The 24,883-nt window shown below is 37.4% G+C and overlaps 1 protein-coding gene across 1 annotated transcript in view; it reads left to right on the top strand.

The window, feature by feature from the left end:
• COL25A1 (collagen type XXV alpha 1 chain) overlaps positions 1-24,883 on the top strand; it is a 452,646-nt gene that overhangs the window by 284,841 nt on the left and 142,922 nt on the right. Inside the window, exons 5-7 of the mRNA XM_029234563.1 lie at positions 1,697-1,714; positions 24,333-24,359; positions 24,501-24,527. Coding sequence (XP_029090396.1) covers positions 1,697-1,714; positions 24,333-24,359; positions 24,501-24,527 — 72 coding nt within the window. The remainder of the gene's footprint in view (positions 1-1,696; positions 1,715-24,332; positions 24,360-24,500; positions 24,528-24,883) is intronic.

Below are 24,883 nucleotides of genomic sequence, written 5' to 3'. Positions count from 1 at the left end.
ATGGGCTCTAGAGCGCAGGCTCAGTAGTTGTGGTGCACGGGCTTAGTTGCTCTGCAGCATGTGGGATCTTCCCGGACCAGGGCTTGAAACCTGTGTCCCCTTCATTGGCAGGCGGATTCTTAACCACTGCACCACCAGGGAAGCCCCCTCAAGAAGCTTTGCTGGCCTGGTTTCTGTACAGGTGTCAGTTGAGAGGCTGGGTGCCTGCTGGTCCTAGGTCTGCATCTGGAAGCAGAGATTCACACTGTGGCAGCCCAGGAGTGGCTGGGAAGTTTAGTATCCACTCACGCCAAGAGTGCCCTGGGACCGCTGTTGATCTGAGCAAGTCTGCATATAGCTGTGAGTTTAAACTTCCAGAGTGAAAGGCAAAATGGCCTGGTATGAACTTTGGAATCAGCTTTGGGTTTAAATTCTGGCTTTTCCAACTACAGGCTGTGTGATTTTTAGCTTATTTCTATGAGCTTCAGTTTCTTCATTTATAAAATGCAAGGCAGTTATAAGGAATAAATGGAGTAACATATCCAGAGTTGCCTGGGACTCAGTAAGGAGTGAATGAATGGTATTTTCTTTCTCCCTCTCCATCACTAAAGAGTCAGGAGTGGGGTGAGTAGTATCCACAGTAACTTGGTGTAGCTCCCCTTCCTGGTTTGATTAGATAAAATCTAGCCAACCACATTTTCAGACAAAGCTCTTGGAAATCATCTGTTTTATCCCCAGTGAGTAAGAAGGCAAGTACCTAGAGAAATTCCAAGCCTGGAGAGGGACTGAGAGAGAAAGAGAGTCTTCTCTGGGAGTTGGATTAGGTCCGTGCTTTTTTGTGTAATACCCAGTGGCATACAGCTGATAGAATGAGATTATACATCATTTATTTTTTAAGATTCCCTAACTCGGTGTGAACTTTTTCTTTCATCTCATCTTACACAAAACCCAGCTGCAGATTTTAAGAAGGTGATATGTAATCAATACTTTTATTCACAGGTGATTTTCCTTTAGTGAAAAGCATTTGCAGTTATGCTGCTTGGAAATTTTTATCAGCTTAAGCAACAAAAAAGTAACATTCAAAGTAAATCCGATTGACCAGAGGTTACATAATCTATTGATTGTATGAGGAGCTATGATGCACTTTAATTGAGCCAAAGACCTCTCATATCTGTTTAAAAATGCCCTTAGGCTAGGTTATGCAGAGCAAAAGATAGATGTTTATTTTTTTTAATTGATGTAAAATATTATTGAAACAATGAGAAATTTAAAGTGTCAGTGAATTCTAAAACTAAAATATCTGCCTCTTTTTTCTTCACTTTGTGCCATCTCTGAATATGCAGCTCATAAAAATAGTCTGTGCTAGAAGACCTTCCCTTTATGTAACCCACTCATTATTATAATGTGAAATGTATTTCACCTTTTGCCTTCTCTTTCTCTATTTTAATTCTAGAGCATACTAAAACTCTTGAGTCATTTTGGAATTACACAAAACGACCATAATATCAAGATTTTAGATAAATAGCATAGAGTGAAAATATTAAGATATGACATAACTTTTTTTAAAATCACAAATGAGATTTGTCAGTAGTTAGGTATTATCTTCAGAAATATTTTGAAAAGATATTCAGAACTAGTTTAAATTTTGGTACCGAAACTATTCACTTAAGAAACAATTTTGTAATTCTTTTTCTTTTTTTCTTCTTTTCAATTTCAGGGTCAGCCTGGTCCTGAGGTAAGTGAACTCTTTTTCTTCTAACAAATCAATTTCAATTAGGATATTCCCAGCGTGGAGGTTTTTCTGCAATTCTTTTCAAAGGATATAAAAAAGTTATGAACCAGTAATCATGACACCACACAGTAGACCAAATATCTCCCAGGAGTAAAGCTTCAGGGCCTCTTAAGGGTTGTATGAGCCACATCAGCTGTTGGACCAGATGGCAAGTTTAACAATGTACTGTCATACAAAGCAAAACTCTTAACTGATCTGAGACAGTGCCACAGGACTTTCATGTAAGATAAAATGATTTCGTAGTAGATGTCGGGTATGAACTTGTTTGCGTGAAGTACTGATTAATCATTACTATTAATGTTGTAGATACACACAGACTGATTATTTAGATTGTGATCCTACCAGCTACTTTTGATTCATTATAGACAGATGTTGAATTCGTTCTACATTTCAATATAAACTAACTGCTGAAGATATGGTTTATAATTAAATGTGAATGCACTCAACAGACAGTCTTTCGGCCCTAAATCATAATGAAGAAAATGAGGAAATATTAGGGAGGGGAGGATTGTGTAAAAAGATGAAAGTACAAAACAAGGGAGTTGTCAGAAATGAAGAGTCAGTAAAAAACAACAATCTCACTTATTGTAGTCAGTAGGAATCTAGAGAGAAGGAAATGCCATTATTAATGTTTCACCTTTAACACTATAATACCTGTAAATAACATAGTTATTTATTGAGTTCCCTTTACATCTCTTTCCCCTCGATATGCTGAATGTTATTTCTGTCCTAGATTGTTTCGTAAATAAATGATTTTCATGATATCTTTGTTAATCAATATCATAAATTGTCTATCGTGTGTGAATTCTCATACTAGACCATGATAATATTATTTATAGTTTTTATGAGCTCTGAATTTAAGGATGTCCAACGAAATAAACAAAAATGCCTTCAGGAGAACAGTCCTTTTCACACTACTCTTGAGAAATATCTTGAAAAGTAATTAATTTATATTCACATCAGAGAATACTCTATTTATAATTTTCACTCTTATATTCTAAGTTATCTCAAGCTAATTATTGGAGGGAAAAAAACCCACAAAAGAAAGTTGTAGTTTATTCCCTAAATTTGAAACTGCTACATTACAATGAGATGAAGACAACGTAAAAGGGGCTTTGCATGCTTTATTTTATTTAATGCTACAATAGCCCTGAAAGTATTATTATCCTAGATCTAGATCTCAGAGATATGTATTTTTAATCCCTTCTTATTCTGTATATATACATATCTATATATATCTGTGTGTGTGAACCTATAAGAATACATATATATATAAAATATACTCATATATAAAACATATGAGGAACCTGGGAGAGACAGTGTAGAGCTTGCCTCAGAATCTCCTTACTGAGGGTAGGGAAATTGATGCATTTATGCACTGATCTCCCGTCCTTCATTGGTAAGAGTCGTGCCTGGGTGTTAACTCCCTGGCACTTCTGGCCTGCCCCAGAAGGTACAGCGCACTCCAGCTACTCGAGGAATGCAGAAAGCAGTAGGAACATACGGGACCTTTATTCTAGCACCGTCTTGGAGGGAGGCAGTGGTGTGTGTTGGCACCTACATCTGCTACAACATCCAAGTGTAAGTGTCCTATAGACAAAACAGAATGGAAAACTCAGAAATGGATATAAAGACGGAAAACTGGACAAAAAACAGCATTAAAAGCATATTAAGGAATGAGACTTTAAAGAGGATAACTGTAAAAGGAAGAACATGGTCATAATAAATCTTGACTACACAGCCACAGTGAATGAGCAGAAGAAAGATGATAAACCAGCGCAGGAAGCCAAGAATGGTCAGAACCAGGAACACCTATGGATGGATCACTGTAGCTAAGATTTGAAAGTACATCATGGCACTTCGGAATACCTTCACAGCAAGACTTTTTTTTTTTTTTTTGCGGTACGTGGGCCTCTCACTGCTGTGGCCTCCCCCGTTGTGGAGCACAGGCTCTGGACGCACAGGCTCAGCAGCCATGGCTCACGGGCCCAGCCGCTCCGCGGCATGTGGGATCCTCCCGGACCGGGGCACGAACCCGTGTGCCCTGCATCGGCAGGCAGACTCTCAACCACTGCGCCACCAGGGAAGCCCGCAAGTCTTATATTTACTATGGCTCTTCAGAAAAACAGTCTACCTAACTGCCTATGCTTGAAAATTTTGGAAATTTTGAAGGAGGATAGGACTGGCATTTTCAAAAGGTGATCTGCTCTGGTTTTCCTTCATTTTGGCTACAATTTTGCTTTTAGTGGACACTCAAGTCACATGATCATTTCTTCCAAAGTGCCTTCCTCGTGTCACAGCAAAAGGAAAGCAATGGATTCAGGAAGGATAGGTATGAGGGGAAATGAGAAGACAAGAGATACCCTCACACTGTCTTTCTATGCCATGAAAAATAGGCAGTTTTGTTGCTATGTCCCCAAGGAAAAGTCTGACCTACCTCTTATCCCTACATCATTATAGTATTTTTCAGAAGAAACTTCCAATTTTAGATTTTAAACTAGAGAATTCTTAATGAAGTTCTCATTTAGTACTAGATGATTGGTTAACTTTGTTCTGCTTGTTATTCGTATGCAAATGTTTATGTCAGTGAGTGTTTTCTTGCGTAGGTTGAACATCACCACCTCATCTTATTCACATTGTTATATGATGCAAAACTCTTAGACAGTGAAACTCAATTCTGCTTCTTCGATATCACACATTATTTAGTACGGACTTCCAGATTAATAGGGGTTTATTTTGCAGACCAGTGGGAAAAAGGGAATAATATGTCTTATAATCAAGGAGTTCTGATCATCTTCCTAAAATTGAAGACAGCTTGGCTGGACTTAGCTTAAATTGCTAAAAAATTGCGAAGACTAGAAAGCTGAATAGCAGTGAACACTGTTGACAGTGACAATATGAAATTGAATACGAAAATAGGCCCTAAGCAAGGGAGGTAAATCTATGCGTTTACCGAAATGGGTGAGAAAATGGTTCTTGACGAGGGAAATGAGATGGTGAAAGGATATTAGAAAGAAAAAAAGGCAGTTCTAGCAGCTGTGGTTAAGATGGGAAAAGAGGCGGGGGAATGAATGGGGAGAATATTGCTGTGAACCCACTGAATCAGAGGAAATCAAATTCTTGGAGAGGAAAAGGGACGGGTTAGAGTAAATAATGTCACAGAGTCTTGAAAAAATGATTGGGTAGAAAGAGAAAAAAGAACAAATGGCAACAGAGAGTAAGGAAGGGAAGAAAGAAGGGAAAGAAATTAGAAAAAAAACCAGATGAACATTTGTATTTCAACCTAGAGGTAATGGGAATTATTCAGGGGGTGGAGCAAAATTAATCTATTGACATGAAAGTCACCCTGATATTTTTTTCATAAATTCATAATAACATAATTAATTTCAATAACTCAGGTATCTATTTTGCCTCTATTAGGTACAAGGCACAAATGGTAAGGCTGTGAAATTGTGAACAAGACAGACTCAGTCTCTGTTCTTTTAGTCAAGTAGAGTGTCAAAGTTCTGTCAATTCTGCAGACCCACCATTCCAAGGATGACTTTAACCACACGTGCAAGACCTGCTCTGTGTCTGTACATCTGGTTAATCCCCAGGTTTCCTTGGGACCTTGGACATGAGGCATTTAAGGAGGCCTTTTTCCAACATGCAGGTGGAATACCTGCATCAATACCATTGCTCTAAGTGTAGTCCTGGTGCCGTGCCTTTGTTCTAATAATTGGGTTTCTGCCCAGATCTAGGCACCCCTCTTCTGATGACTGAGTCCTTTCCTGGTTCCTCATGCCTACACTCCCTTTCTCCGGAACAGTCTTCATCCCAGGTCCTCCTTTTCCTTTCCTCTCTACTGCCGGGTATTACAGTCATGGTGCGCATGCTCTGTGCAGCCTTGTTAATGGCTGACCGAACAGTTAGCTGCCTCTAGCTCACTGCCTACCTAACAGGGACTCTCCATTTCTATTTCTCTTGACCATGACTTCTCCATTGCCATTCTGCCCACTGTGAACACATGCCTGTTGCCTGGCCAGTCACTGCTGCAAGGAAGCTGAGTCAAGAAAGTGAACATTTAGCTTTTTCCTGTCTGTATAGTGGAGACATCAAGGGTTGGGACTGAGTGTAGCATCAACCAATATCAACCTATGTATGTCTTTTTCTATCACGGTTCTGATTATGTCATTCTTCTGACTCCCAAACTTTGAATCTCAATATGACTACCATTTAGTTCCTTACCTGACATTCAAATCCTTTGATTTGTCCTGTTTTTCCAGCACTATCTCCCACTAATTTTTCATTAAATTTCTTTCTGGATGTCAGTTTGCACAATGCTTCATCCAAACTGAATCAAAACATTTACTTTTTTCTCTTCAAATATGTTTTCCTTCATTTGTCTTTTCTTAAACCAGTCTTTTCTCCAGAACTGCTTCTCTCCTAGCCCCTAGATACACTTAGTTTCCACACATCCAAATATGATAACCCTTCATACTTACATGTTACTTCTTCCATCAAGATGTCATTACTCTACCTTAGCTGAATGTAATTTCTTCCTTTTGCTGAATCCCCACAGCATTTTATCTGTACACCTTTTTATATTACTTTACACTTAAAACAGAGGGGCATAGACAGCAAAGCCAGACAGCTCATAAGTCAAACCCTGGCTCTTCCACTTAGAAGCTCTGTGATCTTGGGCAAGTTACTCAATCACTCTGAGTCTCATTTCCCCCATCTATAAAGCAGAGATGATCATGTCTTATCCCAACAAAGGGTGTGAGGATTGAAATAACACACGTATAACTTCTAACACAGTTTAGTACGTGACAGGCACTCAGTAAACATTAATTCCCTCCCTCCCTTTTCCTCTTTCTATTGTATCATAGTTATTTATAAACATCTTTTCTCTCTTTATTACTAGCTTTTATGATCTTCAAGAGTGGGATCTATGCTTTCTTCAATCTTTACTATCCTCCACAACACCTTAGTTCCTTGTATGTAGTAGAAGTTCAAGAAATCTTATTGAGTTTCAAATGGTATATACAAGAGATTAAGGAAAAGGAAGCTGAGGAGGAGAGAAAACTATCAGCTTTTCATAATTCTAAATGCCCAGTCAATAATACCATGAGTCATCAATAATACCATGTAAAACTGCCCTGAGGTTTCTTAGTTCTGAGATTTTTCTGAACAGGTATTAATGTTAATATCTCACACCCACATGGTTTGGAGGGTTTGGATGCCTTTGTTTCCTTTCATGTTAGTGGTTTATTCATGTTGATATTTAATCTTTGGTGAAAATAAACAAATAGCATTAGCCCAGGACTATACTTATGATGTATTACTTTATTTTGTAATAATTTATCTGTAGAGTTCAAAGCTTGGATTTGATTTTTAACAATCAAGACAGCTATAGAAAGTAGTTCATGGTGGTTGTAACACCACATTACTTAAGCAATAATATTCTCCCACTAATAATTTAATACAAATTGTAGGAACTAGTCGTTTTTTAAAAAAAACCTGCTCAGGATTCTATCTTGCACACTTTATAAAATATATTAGCCTTCTCTTCACCCCAAATGACTCCATCAGTATATTCAATAGTGAAACCATTATATTAATGATTGGTACTCCTTCTATACCAAGGGCACTTCTTCTGCATAAAATTTTTAGAATTTTAAAGCCCTCCTCATAACTCCCCTTTGGAGTTGCATGTGAACGTAAAGGAGATATAGTTCCCTTAGGAATTTGGAGGACTAAAGTTGCTTGCATGGTGTAATTCTGTATTACTCAGTGAGAAAAAAATGCAAGAGAAAACCACAAGCAAATACCACCAGACAACTGCACATGGAGGCGTGTGCCTCCCATTTGTACTTGTTCAGATGCACTTGAAAAGAAATGGAAGATGTCACTTTGCCTTTTTTCCCCAAATCCCTTTTTACTTGTCGTTGTTGTTGTTGTTCTGATATTGTCATTGCCATTTCACAGCGTTTTACTAAAATTTACAAAATAAAGCTGTGTGTGCCTTGTAAGGAATTATTCCTGAAAAAAAAATACTATATTTAGGGACAGTATTTAGCTTTCCATTCATCTGTTTTTAATTATATATTACGCTCCTTCTAACCTAACACTTTAGCAATTCCCATATTTCATGTTTGTGTTCCAGCCTTTGTCAGATCCATATAACCTGACTTGGGAGCAGGGGGAGGACATATACATTCTCCAAGAAATTTGAAATGCATGTGTCTGTGACTACATGCATGCATGCGTGCGTGCGTGTGCGTGTGCATGTTCGTGTGCTCGTGTGTGTGTGTGTGTGTGTACAGAGAGTTTTTATTTTACTCACTACGTAATAGAACTGTCATATTAAATTAGTAATATAGTCTATTCTGGATAAATCATGTTAGACCTGATAAAGTATTATCATGCCCCATTATCTGTACTTTATGTGGTGGTTATATGATAAAGAGAATGATTATAAAAGTCTTAATGTTTTAGTTTTTGTGATATTTTATTAAGTAAATGGTTAACATGATATGAAAGGCTCCATTGTACTCCAAATAGCTTATACCATTAAGAGTACATACAATACAACAGCTTATTTATTTTACTATAACCATATCTCTTTATTTTAACATGGTCATTTGTGTATTGAATTGGTGTAACATTATCCCAAAGTTTAATTTTACCTTAGAATTCTTTCCTACTGAAATTAATTGAAGAACTTCTCTTGCCAACTTTATGCTTTGTTCTCTACCAAATATATTCCTTTTAATTCTATCTGAATAAAGGTGAGTAACACAAAGCCTTTCATGAATAATTAATCTGACACTGATTTACATATATAGAAGCTGTTATCATTCCCCAAACTTACTCATTTTTATATCTCAATTTTTAATACAGTGTTGATATATAGAAAAAGCACAATAATGTTTTGTTGAATAAATGTATATATTTAATAATTTAGATTTAAAGCTAAAATTTTATATTCATTTGATGATGAAATGACTGAAAGAACCGAAAATATCAGCTTTAACAGTCCACTTTTTAAGTTTTATTTCTTTTTATTTTGGCTGGCTGGGTCTTCATTGCGGCACCTGGGCTTCTCTAGTTGTGATGCTCAGGCTTAGTTGCCCTGCGGCATATGGGAATCTTAGTTCCCCAACCAGGGATCGAACCCACGTCCCCTGCACTGGAAGGCGGATTCTTAACCACTGAAACACCAGGGAAGTCCCAACAATCCACTTTAAAAGGAGCATATGGAATACATTGGATAAGGTTAAGGAGATGGGCTCCATGGACAGACACCTGGGTTTACAGCCTGGTCTGCAACTTACAAGCTGCCTGACTTTGGGCAAGTTATTTTTTTCCTTCAGTTTTTCAATGTAAAATAAGGATGGTTGGTTTGACTTAATACATGATTTAATGAAGCACTTGGAACAGGGTATGGCACATATAAGTGTTATTATTAAATCTAAACACCTACATACATACCTTCTCACATAAGCATTCACACTGAGACAGAGCCATGAAGATATATTACCCTTATAGTGATACTTCTTCTGGATAAACATCCAACAGAATAATGGCCTCAAAAGATAGAGGTTTAGGATAAGTAGTTTAACCTTAAAATTAAGAAATTCATGAAAAATGATTATCCCTGTTAGATATACTTATTGTATATATTCTGTATCTAAAACAAACATTTATGTGTCTAATTCTTTCTAAAGGTATCGAAAAGTTTTAGTTAGAAATATTGTTCTTCATAGTATTTTATGATATTAATTTTCCCCATCCAAGGGCAAGGCATATGCAAATGTAAGAATATCAGTTGTATCTCATAATACTATGTAAATTTAATTCAATCCAAATCTAAAACCCAAGAGGACTTTTTAAAGGAATTTAGTAAGCTGGCTATACAATTCATATGAAAGAGTAAGGGAGCCAAGTGGCCAAGAATGTTTTGAAATAAAAAGAAAAATGAGGCAAGACTTTCCCTACTAGATATTGGAACATTGAATCTACAGTATAAACTTAGTTTACTAACATACTGTAAGACTTCTGCTCCTAGAAAAAAATATGTAAAACAACAGTGTTAAGGCATTGGACAACAGGCAGCACAGAGAAGGAAAACAAACAAGGTGAACCCTAAGATTACCCAAACCTACTGTCTGGAGAGAATTTCTCAGCTGTAGCACAGCAAGGAGCACCTAAACAGAGTGGACTCTGACCCTTGAAGAGGTCAAGGCAGCTGGAATTTGTGGGGCAGATGAGAGAACAAAGAGCCACGTGGAGAGAGCTCAGCAGGTCCGCAGAGAGTCCCCCTTGAGAGCTCAGCACAGAACTCATCAGTACGTGTGTGTCTTAGCTCAGGATGCTACAGCGAAACGCCATAGACTGGGTGGCTTAAACTACAAACCTTTATTTCTCTATAGCCATTATTTTGTAATAACTTTAAATGAACTATAATCTATAAACATATCAAATTGATATGTTGTACACCTGAAACTAATATAATATTGTAACTTAACTACAATAAAAGGTTTTTAAAAAAAAGAAATATTTTCTTCAGTGAATTAAAAGTAATTCAGTTTGAAGTGTTTCAAACTTTAAAAATTTTAATTTATAAATTTTCTCAAGTTTATTATATATGCACATGTAATTTCTCACATACGTTTTTATGGATTTCTTTGATAATTTTGATATCCTATGAGAATTCTTAATAGGCTAAAGTTATTTTCTCTCTAAATATCTCCAGTCATATTTCAATTGATATGATATTTTTCATACAAAATATATTCTTTGGATCATGTAGAGATTACAATGGAAGAATGGTATTAGATAATAGGTAGAAAGATAGCTCCAGAAACATTTTATTCTATCTTCTTTCTTTTGGATAGACCTCATTTAAACCTAGTTTAAACAATGGCTGAAGTGACTCAGTATTGAAAATGTGGGGAGAGAGAAAATATATACTCTTTCTAAAAGCTTGGAGTCCCAGGCAGGAGGGAGAAGACAGCCAAACCTATCTGCCCATGTTTGAGATGTGAGAAAAAAAAAATCTTTCATTGAACAGAGTTCATTTCGTCTTGAAGAGACTGTGCAAAGTTGTTTATTCCTTTTGCTGTTAACTCTTCTGGAACTAGTCATGAGTCCACAAATGAGAAATGGTAGTGACCTTGAAAGGCACAATTTCTAGCTGAAGTCAAACATATCCTCATAAGCATTCATTGGAAGCGTGTTGGACATACAGTTATCTGTGACTTTCTGATTGTCAACAGGCTATTCAGAGAATATTACTTTTGGCCCTGATGTCCTGTTAGAAACCTCTGTTGCAAGAAACCTGCTAATATATTTATTGGATACTTACCATGTATAAGGTACAAAACTACACATTTGAATTAGTAAGAGAGGAGGGGAAGGGAAATACTATTTACAGAAGACCATATGTTCTTTTAATTACTTCCTACTACTCCCATATGAGCTAACTATTGTTTGTTCCATCTTACAGATGCAGAAACTGAGGCTCAGAGAGGTTAAGTGACCTGCCAAAGGTCCTATGTTTGTATATATTAAAGCCTCCGGGCTTCCCTGGTGGCGCAGTGGTTGGGAGTCCGCCTGCCGATGCAGGGGACGCGGGTTCGTGCCGCGGTCTGGGAGGATCCCACGTGCCGTGGAGCGGCGGGGCCCGTGAGCCATGGCCGCTGGGTGCGCGTCCGGAGCCTGTGCTCCGGGACGGGAAAGGCCACGGCGGTGAGAAGCCCGCGTACCGCAGAAAAAAAAAAAAAAAAAAAAAAAAGCCTCCAAAGTTAGCATTTGTTACATTTCCCTCTCTTACATATTGATCTCTTCCTGCCCTCAAGGGCCCTGGTAGTTTAGCATGAAGCATACGTCTTATACCTAGTGAGCACGAGCCAAGTTTTATAAAAGAGTTACAAGTGCTTTAGGAGCTCAAAACTAGGGAAGGAACATATCCAAAAGAGGGTCAGGTAAAGCTCAGGGAAGAGAGGTCACTGAGATGAGCCATCAATGACTGGCAATAATGATAGTGGGATTGTAGAGGAGGCAAAGATGAGACTTTTACTGCAAGGACTAATGTTTGTTTCAGAAACTCAGATTCCTACTGTGTTTTTTTTCCAAGTAGCTCCATAGCTCAGGTTGCCAGGTAAGAAGTTTCAAGAAAGTTGTGCTATCATTATTCTAAGCAAAATGATAACTGATGATGTTTATTCAGCAGAAGGAATGGCATAAGCAAAGGTACAGAAAGTGAGGAGAGTGAAGGGCATTCTGACAACAGCTGGTGTTCAAGGCTGACTGGCGGAGAGGATCCTTAAGGGAATAGAGGGAGAGGTGGCATGGGGGATAAAGCAGAAAAGGAAAGTTAGAAGCAGATAATAGAGGACTTTGGAATAAAGATGCAGACGTAGAGAATGGACTTGAGGACACGGGGAGGGGGAAGGGTAAGCTGGGACGAAGTGAGACAGTGGCATGGACATATATACACTACCAAACGTAAAATGGATAGCTAGTGGGAAGCATCTGCATAGCACAGGGAGATCAGCTTGGTGCTTTGTGACCACCTAGAGGGGTGGGATAGAGAGGGTGGGAGGGAGACACAAGAGGGAGGAGATATGGGGATGTATGTATATGTATAGCTGATTCACTTTGTTATAAAGCAGAGACTAACACGCCATTGTAAAGCAATTATACTCCAATAAAGATTAAAAAAAAAACATAAATAAATAAAATAAAATGAGACAATAAAGGACTTTGGACACAAGCAGAAGCTAACACTTTATTTGGTAGGGATCAGAAGGGTGATCTAAACTAAATTTTTAATTATATAACTACTTCTTTGGGGAATTCTCAAGCTTATTTAAAAGGAAGAGAAAATAGTGTCATAAACTGCCCTAGACCCCTCAACCAGCTTCAAGAATTATCCAAGACTAATCTTGTTTCATGAATCCCTTCCTCTCGTTTATTTTGTTTTGCTTTGTTTTTTTGATGATGTATTTAAAAGCAAAACCTAGATATCATGTCATTGCATCTGCAAATACTGAAATATGAATCTCTAACTGATAAGACCTTTCTGTAACATATCCATCACTTCATTATTGAATCTAATAAAATTAATAATAACTCTTTAAATATCATCATTCCCAGTCCATATTCAAATTTCCCCAATTATCTCAAAAATGTCTCTATAGATGGTTTGAATCAAGATGTAAAGCCCACACTTGGAATTTAATTGCTATAACTCTTCAGTCTCTTTTATTCTATAGTCATCTTCCTCCTCTTTTTATGTTTTCATGTCATCAATTTTTTCAGGGCATTCATCCTATTTATAGAATGACCCACATTCTGGATTGGTCTGACTTCCTTACGGTGCTTTTGAACTTATTCTCTTATCTTCTGTTTTTCTTGTAAATATCTTTTACAAGTTCTATTTAGAGGTTTGATTAGGTTCTGGTTCAATGTTCAGAAAGAGTCTCTTATAAAGGTGTAATATGCTTCTTATTTCATCATACCAAGAGGCATAAAATATTTGGTTGATTGGCAGGTCAGTGGTATTGGCCTGCTTTCCCAAAACCTGTCACCTAATAGCTTTTGTATCCATGGAGGCTCATTGCCTATATCAACTTTCTCAGAGTGGATTACAAATGAGCCATTGATGTTTTTTGAGCTGAGGAATGATATGTTTAGAAATGCACTTTAGAAAACATAGCCTGCCAAAAGAATGTAAGAGGAAGTAGAGTAAAGGAAGACCAAAGATGCTTATAGACTATTCTTGTTTTTCAGGCACAAGGGAACTAGCAACAAACATGGAAAGCTATACTCAAGGGATTTTGAGGAGAATGAATATAGGACTTGTCAATAGATCCTATTTACTGAATCAAACGTAACACTGAGCTTTTAGGCTTGCAGGAGTAGCAGTGTGTTAAACAAAAATAGGGAAGTGTCATGATTGGCTTGCAGTAGAAACCGAGAAGTTTGGTTGGAAAATGTTGAGTTTGAGCTGATGATGGCCTCTCTTGGCTTAGACATCTGGTGAGCAGTTGAGAATGCAGGATTGCAGCTTGGGAAAGAATTTAGGACATAATTCAGGTAATAGGTAAAGCCAAATAGTATATTTGATAGCTGATGAAGGGAGTAAAGTGAAAAGACAAAAGGTTTAGAAACAAATCTGGGCTATCTTGACATTTATGGGCTTTGTCAACCCTCCCTCCTCAAAGCTGTGGTTTATTTAGTTTTAGTTTAGCCCAGGGTGACTCCCTTCCAGGGCCCCAGTGACTGGCTCAGCAGTTTCCCTTCCCATAGCTCAGCTTTCTTCTTCTTAATGGAAAGAAATGCCCTCAAGATGAATATGTATTTCAACTCATGTTACTTTATTTTTCCCAAAGCTAGAATGTAAAAATATGCCTTCTACCCTGCTACTTACTTTCTCTTCCCTCAAGTTCAATTTCCTTTCTTTCTGTGACCAGTCTATTACTTAGGGAAGTTCAATGGAGATGGTAAGAAGAAGTCACGACCTTAGAATGGGGGAATGGAGGGCAAAGGCAACTTTTCTTTCCTTTGACTTTAGGAGAGGGGTAATGAACATGTTTGGAGACCAAGGAGAAGAATCCAAGGGAACCGTAATGGGGTTTATTTTGTTTTATTTTATTACTCTTTATTGAAGTATACTTTATTTACAATGTTGTATTAATTTCTGCTGTACAGCAAAGCGATTCAGTTATACATATATATACAATTCTTTTATATATATATATTTTTTTTTTTCTTTTCCATTATGGTTTATCATAGGATTCTGAATATAGTTCTCTGGGCTATACAGTAGGGCCTTGTTGTTTATGCATTCGATATATAATAGCTGACATCTGCTAACCCCAAACTCTCACTCCATCCCTCCCCCAAACCCCTCCCTGTTGGCAACCACAAGTCTGTTCTCTATGTCCGTAAGTCTGTTTCTGTTTCATAGACAGGTTCATTTGTATCATATTTTAGATTCCACATATAAGTGATATCATATGGTATTTGTCTTTCTCTTTCTGACTTAGTATGATAATCTCTAGTTGCAACCATGTTGCTGCAAATGACATTATTTTGTTCTTTTTTATGGCTGAATAGTATTCCATTGTATATATGTACCATGTCTTCTTTGTCCATTCACCTGTCGATGGACATTTAAGTTGTTTCCATGTCTTGACTATTGTGAGTAGTGCTTCTATGACCATAGGGGTGCTTGTATCTTTTTGGATTAGAGTTTTTTCTGGATTTTTGCCTAGGAGTGGGATTGCTGGATCATTATGGTAGTTCTATTTTTAGTTTTCTGAGGAACCTCCGTACTGTTTTCCATAATGACTGTACCAACTTACATTCCCACCAACAGTGTAGGAGGGTTCCCTTTTCTCTACATCCTCTCCAGCATTTGTTATTTGCAGAATTTTCAATGATGGCCGTTCTGACCAGTGTGAGGTGATACCTCATTGTAGTTTTGATCTGCATTTCTCTAATAATTAGTGATGTTGAGCAGCTTTTCATGTGCCTCTTGGCCATTTGTATTTCTTCTTTGGGGAAATGTTTGCTTAGGTCTTCTTCTGCCCATTTTTTGATTGGTTTTTTTTTTTTTACTGTTGCGTTGTATGAGCTATTCGTATATTTTGGAAATTAAGCCAAGAGAACTTGTTGAAGAGGCAAGTGAGAACAGCAATGAAGAGCAGGGCGAGGGTGGGGAGGATAGGTATGATAGTCCCTTCACTCCCAGGAGAGAGGAGGTGAAGCTACAAGAAAATCTGGAGATGGAGAGTGTGGTAGTTGTAGAAGCTTACATTAAAGCTTTTGCTCTGTTTAGTCATCAGCTGAGAATGAGGGAGATTGAGCTTCTAATTTACATAGGCAGCTCAGGAACCACAGAGGAACCCTGAGATTCAGGATCTCCCAGACTCATCTGACAGTTGTTTTTTCCATCCCTGTGTATCTCGTTAGACTCAAAGGGGACATCCTACCCTCATCCCTGGATTGTATTCAGTTGCCCTGCACAAAATCAATATTGCTCTATGAGATACTACAAGTGAAGTCAAGAATAAAAGTGACCTTCAAACCAGGCTTTCTTAAATAGTCTGGGAAAAATTATTTGGGGACAGTATAGTAGGCAACATGAAGAAATAAATGATTGTAAATTAAACTCCAGGTTTAAAGATGGATGTTACCTCTGAATACCTTTGAATTATATTGAGGACACTAAGAGTATTATAGGATAGTTTACACCATTAGCTGTAAAATCACGGGGGCTACTATGGGCATTTAGAGAGCAAGTTGATACTTTCTTTCCACAAAAGGAATGTTTAGGATTCCAAGTCTTTCACCATGGAGTTCATTTTATTTGACCTCTTAAAAATAAGTTTAAAAAAAAAAGCAAAGTTAAACAAATAAAAAGTTTTAGCAATCTTTTAAAATATTTAGATGTAAGGAATGATTCTAGAAAGAAGGGACCTCTTGGTTATGATTGGCAGAAGCAGTAATTTGGCTGTCTTTGATTTGTATTGTGTTAGAAAAGAAAGCCAGAGTGAGCTTCCCTGATTCCTGCTGTTTTATAAGCCCTTAAGTCCATTGAGCTACATCAGCCTAACTTTCAAGGGTCCTTTTTTAATGTTTGGTTTTTCTAAATTTTCTTTTAGCGCTAGACCTCACTAATCGTTTCCTTATGGCAGCTGCTTATGATTTAAGACCGATCTTGGGTACGTATAGTCCCTCGTTCAAGGCTCAAGCTGACATCACAAAAGAACATATAGTTACCATCTTACTACAGAAAATGCCGAGAAAATAAGAGCTGTAAAAAGTAGCTTCTCAATAAGTGGGGCTGGTTTTGATATTTTAAATTTCTGTTTATACCGACCCCCTTTTCTGCTTCGTTTCTTTTAATCTTCAATGCAAAACGAAAGGTGTAAAGTCTGAAGCTATAAATCTGTTTATAGCTGTAATTCCCTTCCCTGGCTTAGCAGAGTTTGACACTATAATGAACAAGGCTCTTCTGCAGCAACATTGAATCTGGTTCTTGTATATTTCTTTTATATGTTGCTGCTTTGAACACAGGAGAGTTTTACTGCATTCTTGTCTTTCTGGGTGTTTTGATTCAGCGAGAATTGATTATCTACTGTATGCTAGGGGCGACTAGGTAGTTCCAGGGCCTAAAGTTTAGTCCTGTTTAGTCATTGAAGTAGTATGGTTAAAACAACAATTAAGTGTTTTTGTTTTGTTTTGTTTCATTTGGTAATATTTCCTGTACATTGAAGTAAACTATATTAAACCCACATATTCTTGAAATGTTTTCAACCTTCCACCTAATACATTTCTCACCGCATTGCCTTTTGATTTTAGGAAATCAATATGTTTACTTTCTTCATCCTCAGGTCAAGTATCTGAAAAAGAAATTTAATTGTATGTTTAGCATGGTTAAGATATTTAAAATATTGAGTGTGTGCTTCAAAATCATTACCATTAGTAGATCAGGCATTCTACAAGTTGCTTTGTGGACAGTGTTTCATTTAAGCAAAGAGTAAGCATTGTTTTCCCCATTTTTCAGATGAAGAAACTGAGGCTCAAAGAGATTAATTAATCTGCTAAAGATCACACAGGTGATCACAACCAGGATTTCAGTCTGGATCTGTTTGATTCTAAACCTTGAGCCCTTAATCACCAAGATAATTTATATATTTTATTTTAAAATAATTCCCCCAAATTATACTTTCCTTTTTATTTTTTACTCTTTTCTGTAGCATTTGAAAAGAAATTATATGGAAGCACACACACACACACACACACACACACACACACACACACTGATCTACACTTATGTATAGGAACTCGTACATGTTCACGTTAGGTTTTCCATAAAAAGCTTTAAATTTACACATTACTAGCTGAAGTTATTTGCAAAGTTGGAAGTCTGTGAAACAAACAAACAAAAAAATTGGTGACTTGAGAAAGAAATGTCCCTAAAAATATATTATGCCAATAAAGCGGAAAACGATATATATGAGTTCAAGGTTGAGGCATATACACTTGGAAGAACACATGTTCACATTTTAGTCAGAGGTGAACCTATGCTAACTGCAATTTATTCAGAAGCAAGGTAGATTTATCCACATGTAAATAGCTAGGGTCCCTATTTTTCCACCAAGTAGTAGATTTTTCCATTGCTAATACTATTTGCAGTATGATTTTGTGCAGTTTCAGATACATGCTAAGAACCAAGGTACCAAATTCAGGTTCTTCGTGCCTATATGATTTGAGTGTCTATCTCATTGGCACAATGGGCCAAGTTAATGATACAGTCAGGGACGTATCTTGCCATCAGTAGAACTGAGGCTTCTATCCTACTGTTCAAGGGAACATTGGATACTTTGTGTTTCCTTCCTCCCTGGGAGACTGTCAATATTGATAAAGTAATGTTTGCAAGGGTGCCTGAGCACACAGACATCAGACATGCAGTGGCTACCGAGGTTGTGCTGTGCTTCTAGAGAACGGCCATGCAGCAGACCCTGTCTTCTTTATCCTTAAAAGATTAAGGAAATTATGGCTTTTAAAATATAGTAATTCCATGTTAAGTTTACAGTTTAAAAAGTAGAGGAAAGGAATGTACTTTGTTCATAAATTAACATTAGGAGAAGGATGGCTTCTGCATGGTGGTAGCACAGTATGGCCGCCATATTATATTATCACCCATGCTCATTTTACCCAACAGTGATGATAGAGAATTCTCTCTCTCTCTCAGCTATTTCTGATTAGGTCAGCCAAATCTGCTAATACTCTGCTTGGATTTGAAAAACATCCCTAAAACTAGATTTCACACTTTATATGGTTCACTTGGCTCTGGAGCTGCTGTGTTTATCAGGATTGAATCAGCTTAGGCCAGCACTTTTCTTCAAATGCACTAAATTGTGAACTTCAAGTGAGCAGAACTTCTTCAACCATGTTGATGATCTGTCAATGGCCCCCATGTCCAATCAGTTAACTTTGCTGTTGGTTCTGCCTCAGAAATTTCTCGTAAATCTAGAACTTTTCCTGTGTCCTTATTGTCGTGATCTTAATTCAGATCTTTGCCGTCTCTCCCTTGGACCAAGGCAACAACTTCCTAAGAAGAATAGCATTCCATGCTCTCTGAGTTCCGTAAGGCACACTTGATCTCGGCACCCCCTTGTAAAATCGATGGCAGAATCCAGCCCAGGGACCTGGGTATTGTTAGCCGGTCTTCCCAAATCTCTTTCCTGCTATTCCCCATCTCCACTCTCCACACCACATATGTTCTTACCACTCCGAACTCCTCATCCGATGTCAGGATGTCCTCTCACACGTCTGCACATTCATCCCTTCTGCCTGAACAGCCTCACTCCTCCCCAGTTCCCCTTATCCCGGCCAAATTTCAAGAGCCAGTTCCAATGTTATCTTTTTAATTCCTGCTCTCCTACCTTCATTCCTCTCTGTACTCCTACAGCACAGCATTTATTCCACTAGTTATAATTATATTTACATGTCCAGACTCAGAGCACATTGTCTGGCTGAGAGTTGGCCATAAATGCTTAGAATATGAAACTTGCATTTCCTCATAATTCTACAGGAATGCAAAGATTCATCAGAACAAGAATTGTTATATTTCAAAAATACAAATGACCTACACTTCTCTGGGATAGAAACCGTAACTTCATTCATATTTCAGCAGCTCTGGCTGTCAGGAATTTCCAGGGTTTACTCCCTTTCCATTTTTCTGCCTTTAGCGGAATTTAATTTTGTTTTCATGATTGCCGTCTTGTAAAAATCATTCCCTTTTTAGCTGTTGCCAGTTCAAAGTAGACAAAATTTACAGTTCTAGTGAGTAAAAGTCCTTTACTGGGCCATCCAACCCCTATGACTATATCTGTCTTTTCCAGCTATATTTCAATTACTTTTATGTAGATTGAAATCCAATATTTTCCTGAATCTCATTTATTGTTCCTCTTATTCCTGTGCTTTTAATTTGGTTTTTATCATTTAATTGAAATAGATAATAGTGCATGGAAAAAGAGCTAAAACCGTAGTTGTTTGGATAGAAATAGAATTCAGGAGACTAAAATCATTATAGGCCCACATTAAAGTCTTGACACAAATAGGTTGCTACTAAGTTCTGTATTTGAAGTCATTTGAATAGGAGCTAATTTGAAGTTTGCCACTGAAATTTATAAATACTTTGGTCGTAAATTAATAACACTTTAACAACTCTCTAAAAGAAACTCTCCAACTACTAACAACACTAATAATAAAGATGTTGTTAGCACCTTTGAAATTTATGTAATTAGAGCTAATTATGTAAAACTAATTAGAAAGATCATTTCAAGTATTCTTATTTATTTATTAAAGTGGACATTATAAAAGATCTGACTCCAACATAACATACCAGACCAGACCAGAAGGACAGGAGTCCGAAAAGAAGCCTCATATGAGGCTGTGGCTCACTGTTCACTTAATTGTGACCAGTAATTTTACCATATTTCCTTCCCATTGACCTCAACCTTGTTTTAGCAACAGGCTTTTACCTTTAAATAGTTAACAACCAGCCACTGATACTGATACCTGGACAACATATATGTCCACTGAATATTAGATCGTTAACTTGGTGTAGTTGGAAGCAGCAAAATGCCAGTGTAAAATACTCTCTGATTCAAATAATTCATTAATTTGTATTGCTGCCTATCCTGTAGTTAATACCAGAGAGTTTTGTTTGGCTTTACTCTAAAGACAAAAGAAAAATAACTTAAATCATGCCCCAGCTTTAATTTTAAAAGTTAATAATCAAAGAAACCTTTCTTTTGATTGTAATGTTTTGACTTTAAAAAGAATCATGGCTCCAAAATTTTGAAATACTATCTGGGCTTACTAAGGTAGCTCACGTTTTTCTACATATTTAACCCATGTTTGCAGTGAAAGGGTCCAGCCTAGAAATAAGAGTGGGATTTTACTCAGAGCAGAAGAAAACACCTGCCATTAAACCCGAGAGCACAAGTGGGGCCTGGAGTGTCCGAAGCAGCCGCCACAGCTGTGGATGGAGGTTGACCTCTGCTTCGGTTCTGCATTGAGCTGGCAGGTGCCAGGACGCCATTCTGTCTACTCAAAAATACCCCCTTTTGAAGCAGCAGTATTCATTACTCAATTGTAAATGCAAATTTTCATGTGTTCATGAATTAAGCATCCTTGCTTATGGCAAGCTGTCTAAAGAGCTCTAGAGGACACATGTGGCTTTAGCATTAGTAATTGGACTTTGGGAAAAGACTCATCTCTGTTCCCCACTGTAAAATAATTTCACAAAAGTTTTGACCTCAAACATGCCATATCACCTAACAAAGTCCCTTTGGGGGACTGGTACAATGAGAGCCTTGGCCTCTGAAATCTCACAAGCAAAAGCAAACTAAACTTTAAAGAGGAGAAGCTTTTGATGGGCGTAGGGGAGAGGGGCTGGGGACAAGTCCACAGTAATTGTAAGTGACCTTACAGTAGCTGGATTTTCTAGGGGTCATTTTTCTTAACACCAGTATAGGAGAAGTGTTTGACTTTGGCAACAGGCTGTTTAGCTTTTCTAAATCAGCATGTCACACCATATCCTCTACCAGTGCTTAGAACATTGCCAAACTCTTTATAGGCATCCACCAAATGTATATAAAGATCTAATTAGAGTTAAAGATGCTGCTTAATTAAATCAAGACCAGAATCTCCACTGCATTTCTTAACTTGATGGTAGGTGTCCTCTCATTCTTTTCTTTGGGTTGACTCTGCCCCACCAAAAATAAAATCCTACTTGTAGAGCATTAGTGAGCATTTTGTGCATGTCAAGAATGATCAATAAATTTCTTAAACTTAATTTTACAGAGGTACACAGACAGACTGTACTCATGACTCACTACTTGATTCGCTGAAAACATTAAGAAAAATGTTCTTAAAATAGCTCCCCTTTTTAGTGGCAAAATTATTTGGGGGGTTAAGAAAGAAAAGGATTTGTTCAGTTGATTCCATTATCTTGGCCCCTTCTCCCTCTCCCAGATGATCTACAATTCCTCTTTCCTGCATTTTGAACTTGAGATGTTGAGGCCACTGTCCATGACACTATGAAAAAGGCAATTGGGGAAATTCCCTGGCGGTCCAGTGGTTAGAACTCCGTGCTTCCACAGCAGGGGGCATGTTTGATCCCTGGTTGGGGAAATAAGATCCTGCAAGCTGTGTGGCTCAGCCAAAAGAAAAAAAAAGAAAAGAAAGAAAGAAAAAAAAGAAAAAGGCAATTGGGAGGCATTCAAGAGGGCACCTGTTGAAAGCAGGCACCAGATACATGGCCGTCAGTCTTCCTGAGAATCTAGTTCTAGAGCTGTGCCCTAACACTTAGCATCACGATCCACTGCATTTAAAGTCACACAGACTAGCTTAAAGTCCTGGCCAACTCACTTACAAGAGGCATAACCTTGATAATCTTTGAGTTTTATTTCTGGCATCTGTAAAAGAAATATCATAAAACTTTGCTCATTAGGTTGGGAGAAGATTAAATGCAGTAACAGGTCAAATTTCTTTGTTGATGGTAAAATATACAAAATATAAGACATGATGTTCCTGTTATTGTTAATGTCATGATAACCTCACAGCTGTTAAAATTGCTGCAACTGAGAATGGGAATTTGGTACAGCTCCTCTGCAACTGGTGTTTAGCAGCAGGTATTTTGGTAGGTGGAGCATTCTTACATTCCCACCTGAAGTGAGATAGCAGTCCCCACTGGGACCTCAGAAGGGGTACTTTGTTAGGACCTTGGCTTTACTCCTGTCTAGACTTGTCCTTGTCTCCCAACCCTGCTAGAAAGGAAGGTGAGAGATTGAAGGTAACTCTGAAATGCTCCACTTCCACAGGTGGGCTGAGCCCTGAGACATGACTTCATCTTTAAGAGCTAGGAAAAAAAATACTGATGCCTCTAGAATTCATGTTTCCTGCTAGTATTTCTGTTCAAAAGTAAAGAAAATCTCAGTATGGCTTAAGAATAGACAGCTGTCCAACAAAATAGAAATTTCCTAAAAGACCCACATATATGTGGTCATCTGATTTATGACAAAGGTAACACTGTACTGTGATGGGGAAAAGAGGCATTTTCAATAAATGGTATTGGGTTAATTTGATATCCACACGGGGAAAGAAAGCATCTTGACTTTAACCTCACGTCATTCACAAAATCAGTTCTCCATGAATTCAGATCTAGATATGAAAGATAAAATAATAAAGCTTTTAGCTTTTAGAACAAACATGGAAGAACCTCTTTATGATCTTGAAGGAGGAACAATAAAAGAGATAATCATAGAGAGAAAAAAATGTTAAATTGAGTTTAAGAACTTCTATTCATCAAAAACATCTTTAAGAGAATGTAAACACAATATGTAGCGTGGGAGAATATGTTTGCAGTAAATATATCCTTTTCTGACAAAAGACTCAAATTCAGAGTGTGTAAAGAACTCCTATCTGTCTATCTATCTGTCAATACAATGTATAATACGTAAAGAACTCTAGCAAATAATAGGAGAACTCAATAGACAATGATGTGAACAGACACTTTATGGGCTAGGATGCAAAATGGCCAATCCATTTATTAAAAGGAGTTCAACTTAATTACTGGAGAAGTACAAATTAAAACACTATGTGAAACTACTACACCTCCCACCGGAATGTCTAAAATGAAAAAGATGGAAAATACCAAGTATTGGTGATGATATAGAGGAACTAAAAATTCTCATACATTGCTGATGGAAGTATAATTGTTAACCACACTGAAAAACTATTTGGCAATATCTACTAACTAATAATCCAAACGTATGTATTGTCTAGAATGTAACAATTTCACTCCTAGATATACACCCAACAGAAATGTATTCAATTTTTCACCGAAAGACATATACTAGGATGTTTATTGCAGCACTATTTGTAATAACCAAGACCCAAAAACTCCTGGAAGCAAATGGACATTAACAGTAGGATAAATAAATAAATAATTGTTTATTCACACAGTGGAATATTATAAATCAGTAAAAACAAACAATCTACAACTACACACAAAATTTTGCATGAATTTCACACACACTAAGAAAAGAGGCTAAACACATAATGGACGATTCTATTTATATAAGTACGTTTATATAAAGTACAAAAGCAGGTAAACTATTCTACCAGAGGTCAGAATAGTGATTACTGTTGGTGGCAAGCAGTAACAAGGAACATCACAACAGGGGCTTCTGGGTTCCTTTAGCTGGGTTCTACTTTCAGTAGGTGTGTTTAGTTTGTGAAAATTTACTCAGCATATTATATACTTATGGTATGTATACTTTCCTGTGTACGTATATAATACCATTTTCACATTCTAACCATATTACAAGTGTAGTTTAGAACCTAAACTTCCTTGAGAAACCTCACTGACAGGTACAGCTCTGTGCTCTTTGCATGAATCTTGTGACTAACCCTAGCCTATCTATTTAAGCTACAATATATTTTGAAATTTATTTAAAATATGGTTTTTTTCTCTTTATTTCAGGGCCCTCCTGGTCCAAAAGGTGATAAGGTAAGAAAATGTGTAGCAGGAACAAATTAACTTAGTGGAAATCCATACAGGCGTGACTTATACTATGTTACATTTAGATCTTTTTAATGAGCATCTACAGACTTTGTTCTAAAACTATCTTCTCATTTTCCTACTCTACAGGGAGAACAGGGTGATCAGGGACCTCGGGTAAGTTATACTCTTCCAATCCTGGGCAGAAAATTATTAATAGTTTTCAGCTCAAAACTCATTGAATTAAAGTAGCCCTGGCTTCATAACTGCCTTGGTGTCATGTGGTTTAGTAATGGCTGACAAAAATACCATACCACTTATAACTGAAATAGCCTTAATTGTAACTAATGTTTGTATCTTGCTGCATTATCTTAACTTGATACCTGTAAATAGGACACTCTACAATAATGATTCCTACTGATTAAGGGCCAGAATCACTACTGAAAGTCAGCAACCACCACCCTTCCATTGACTATTGGGTCCTTCAGATTTGTATAAGTTGTTTTGTAATATAGAGGCCATGTGGATTCCTA

The sequence above is a fragment of the Monodon monoceros genome, unplaced genomic scaffold (genome assembly GCF_005190385.1).
Source record: "Monodon monoceros isolate NGI ecotype Baffin Bay Population unplaced genomic scaffold, NGI_Narwhal_1 Super_Scaffold_20, whole genome shotgun sequence".
In the NCBI taxonomy this organism is placed as follows: domain Eukaryota; kingdom Metazoa; phylum Chordata; class Mammalia; order Artiodactyla; family Monodontidae; genus Monodon; species Monodon monoceros.
The sequence above is the reverse complement of the archived record's forward strand: the minus strand, read 5'-3'. Positions and strand labels throughout refer to the sequence as shown.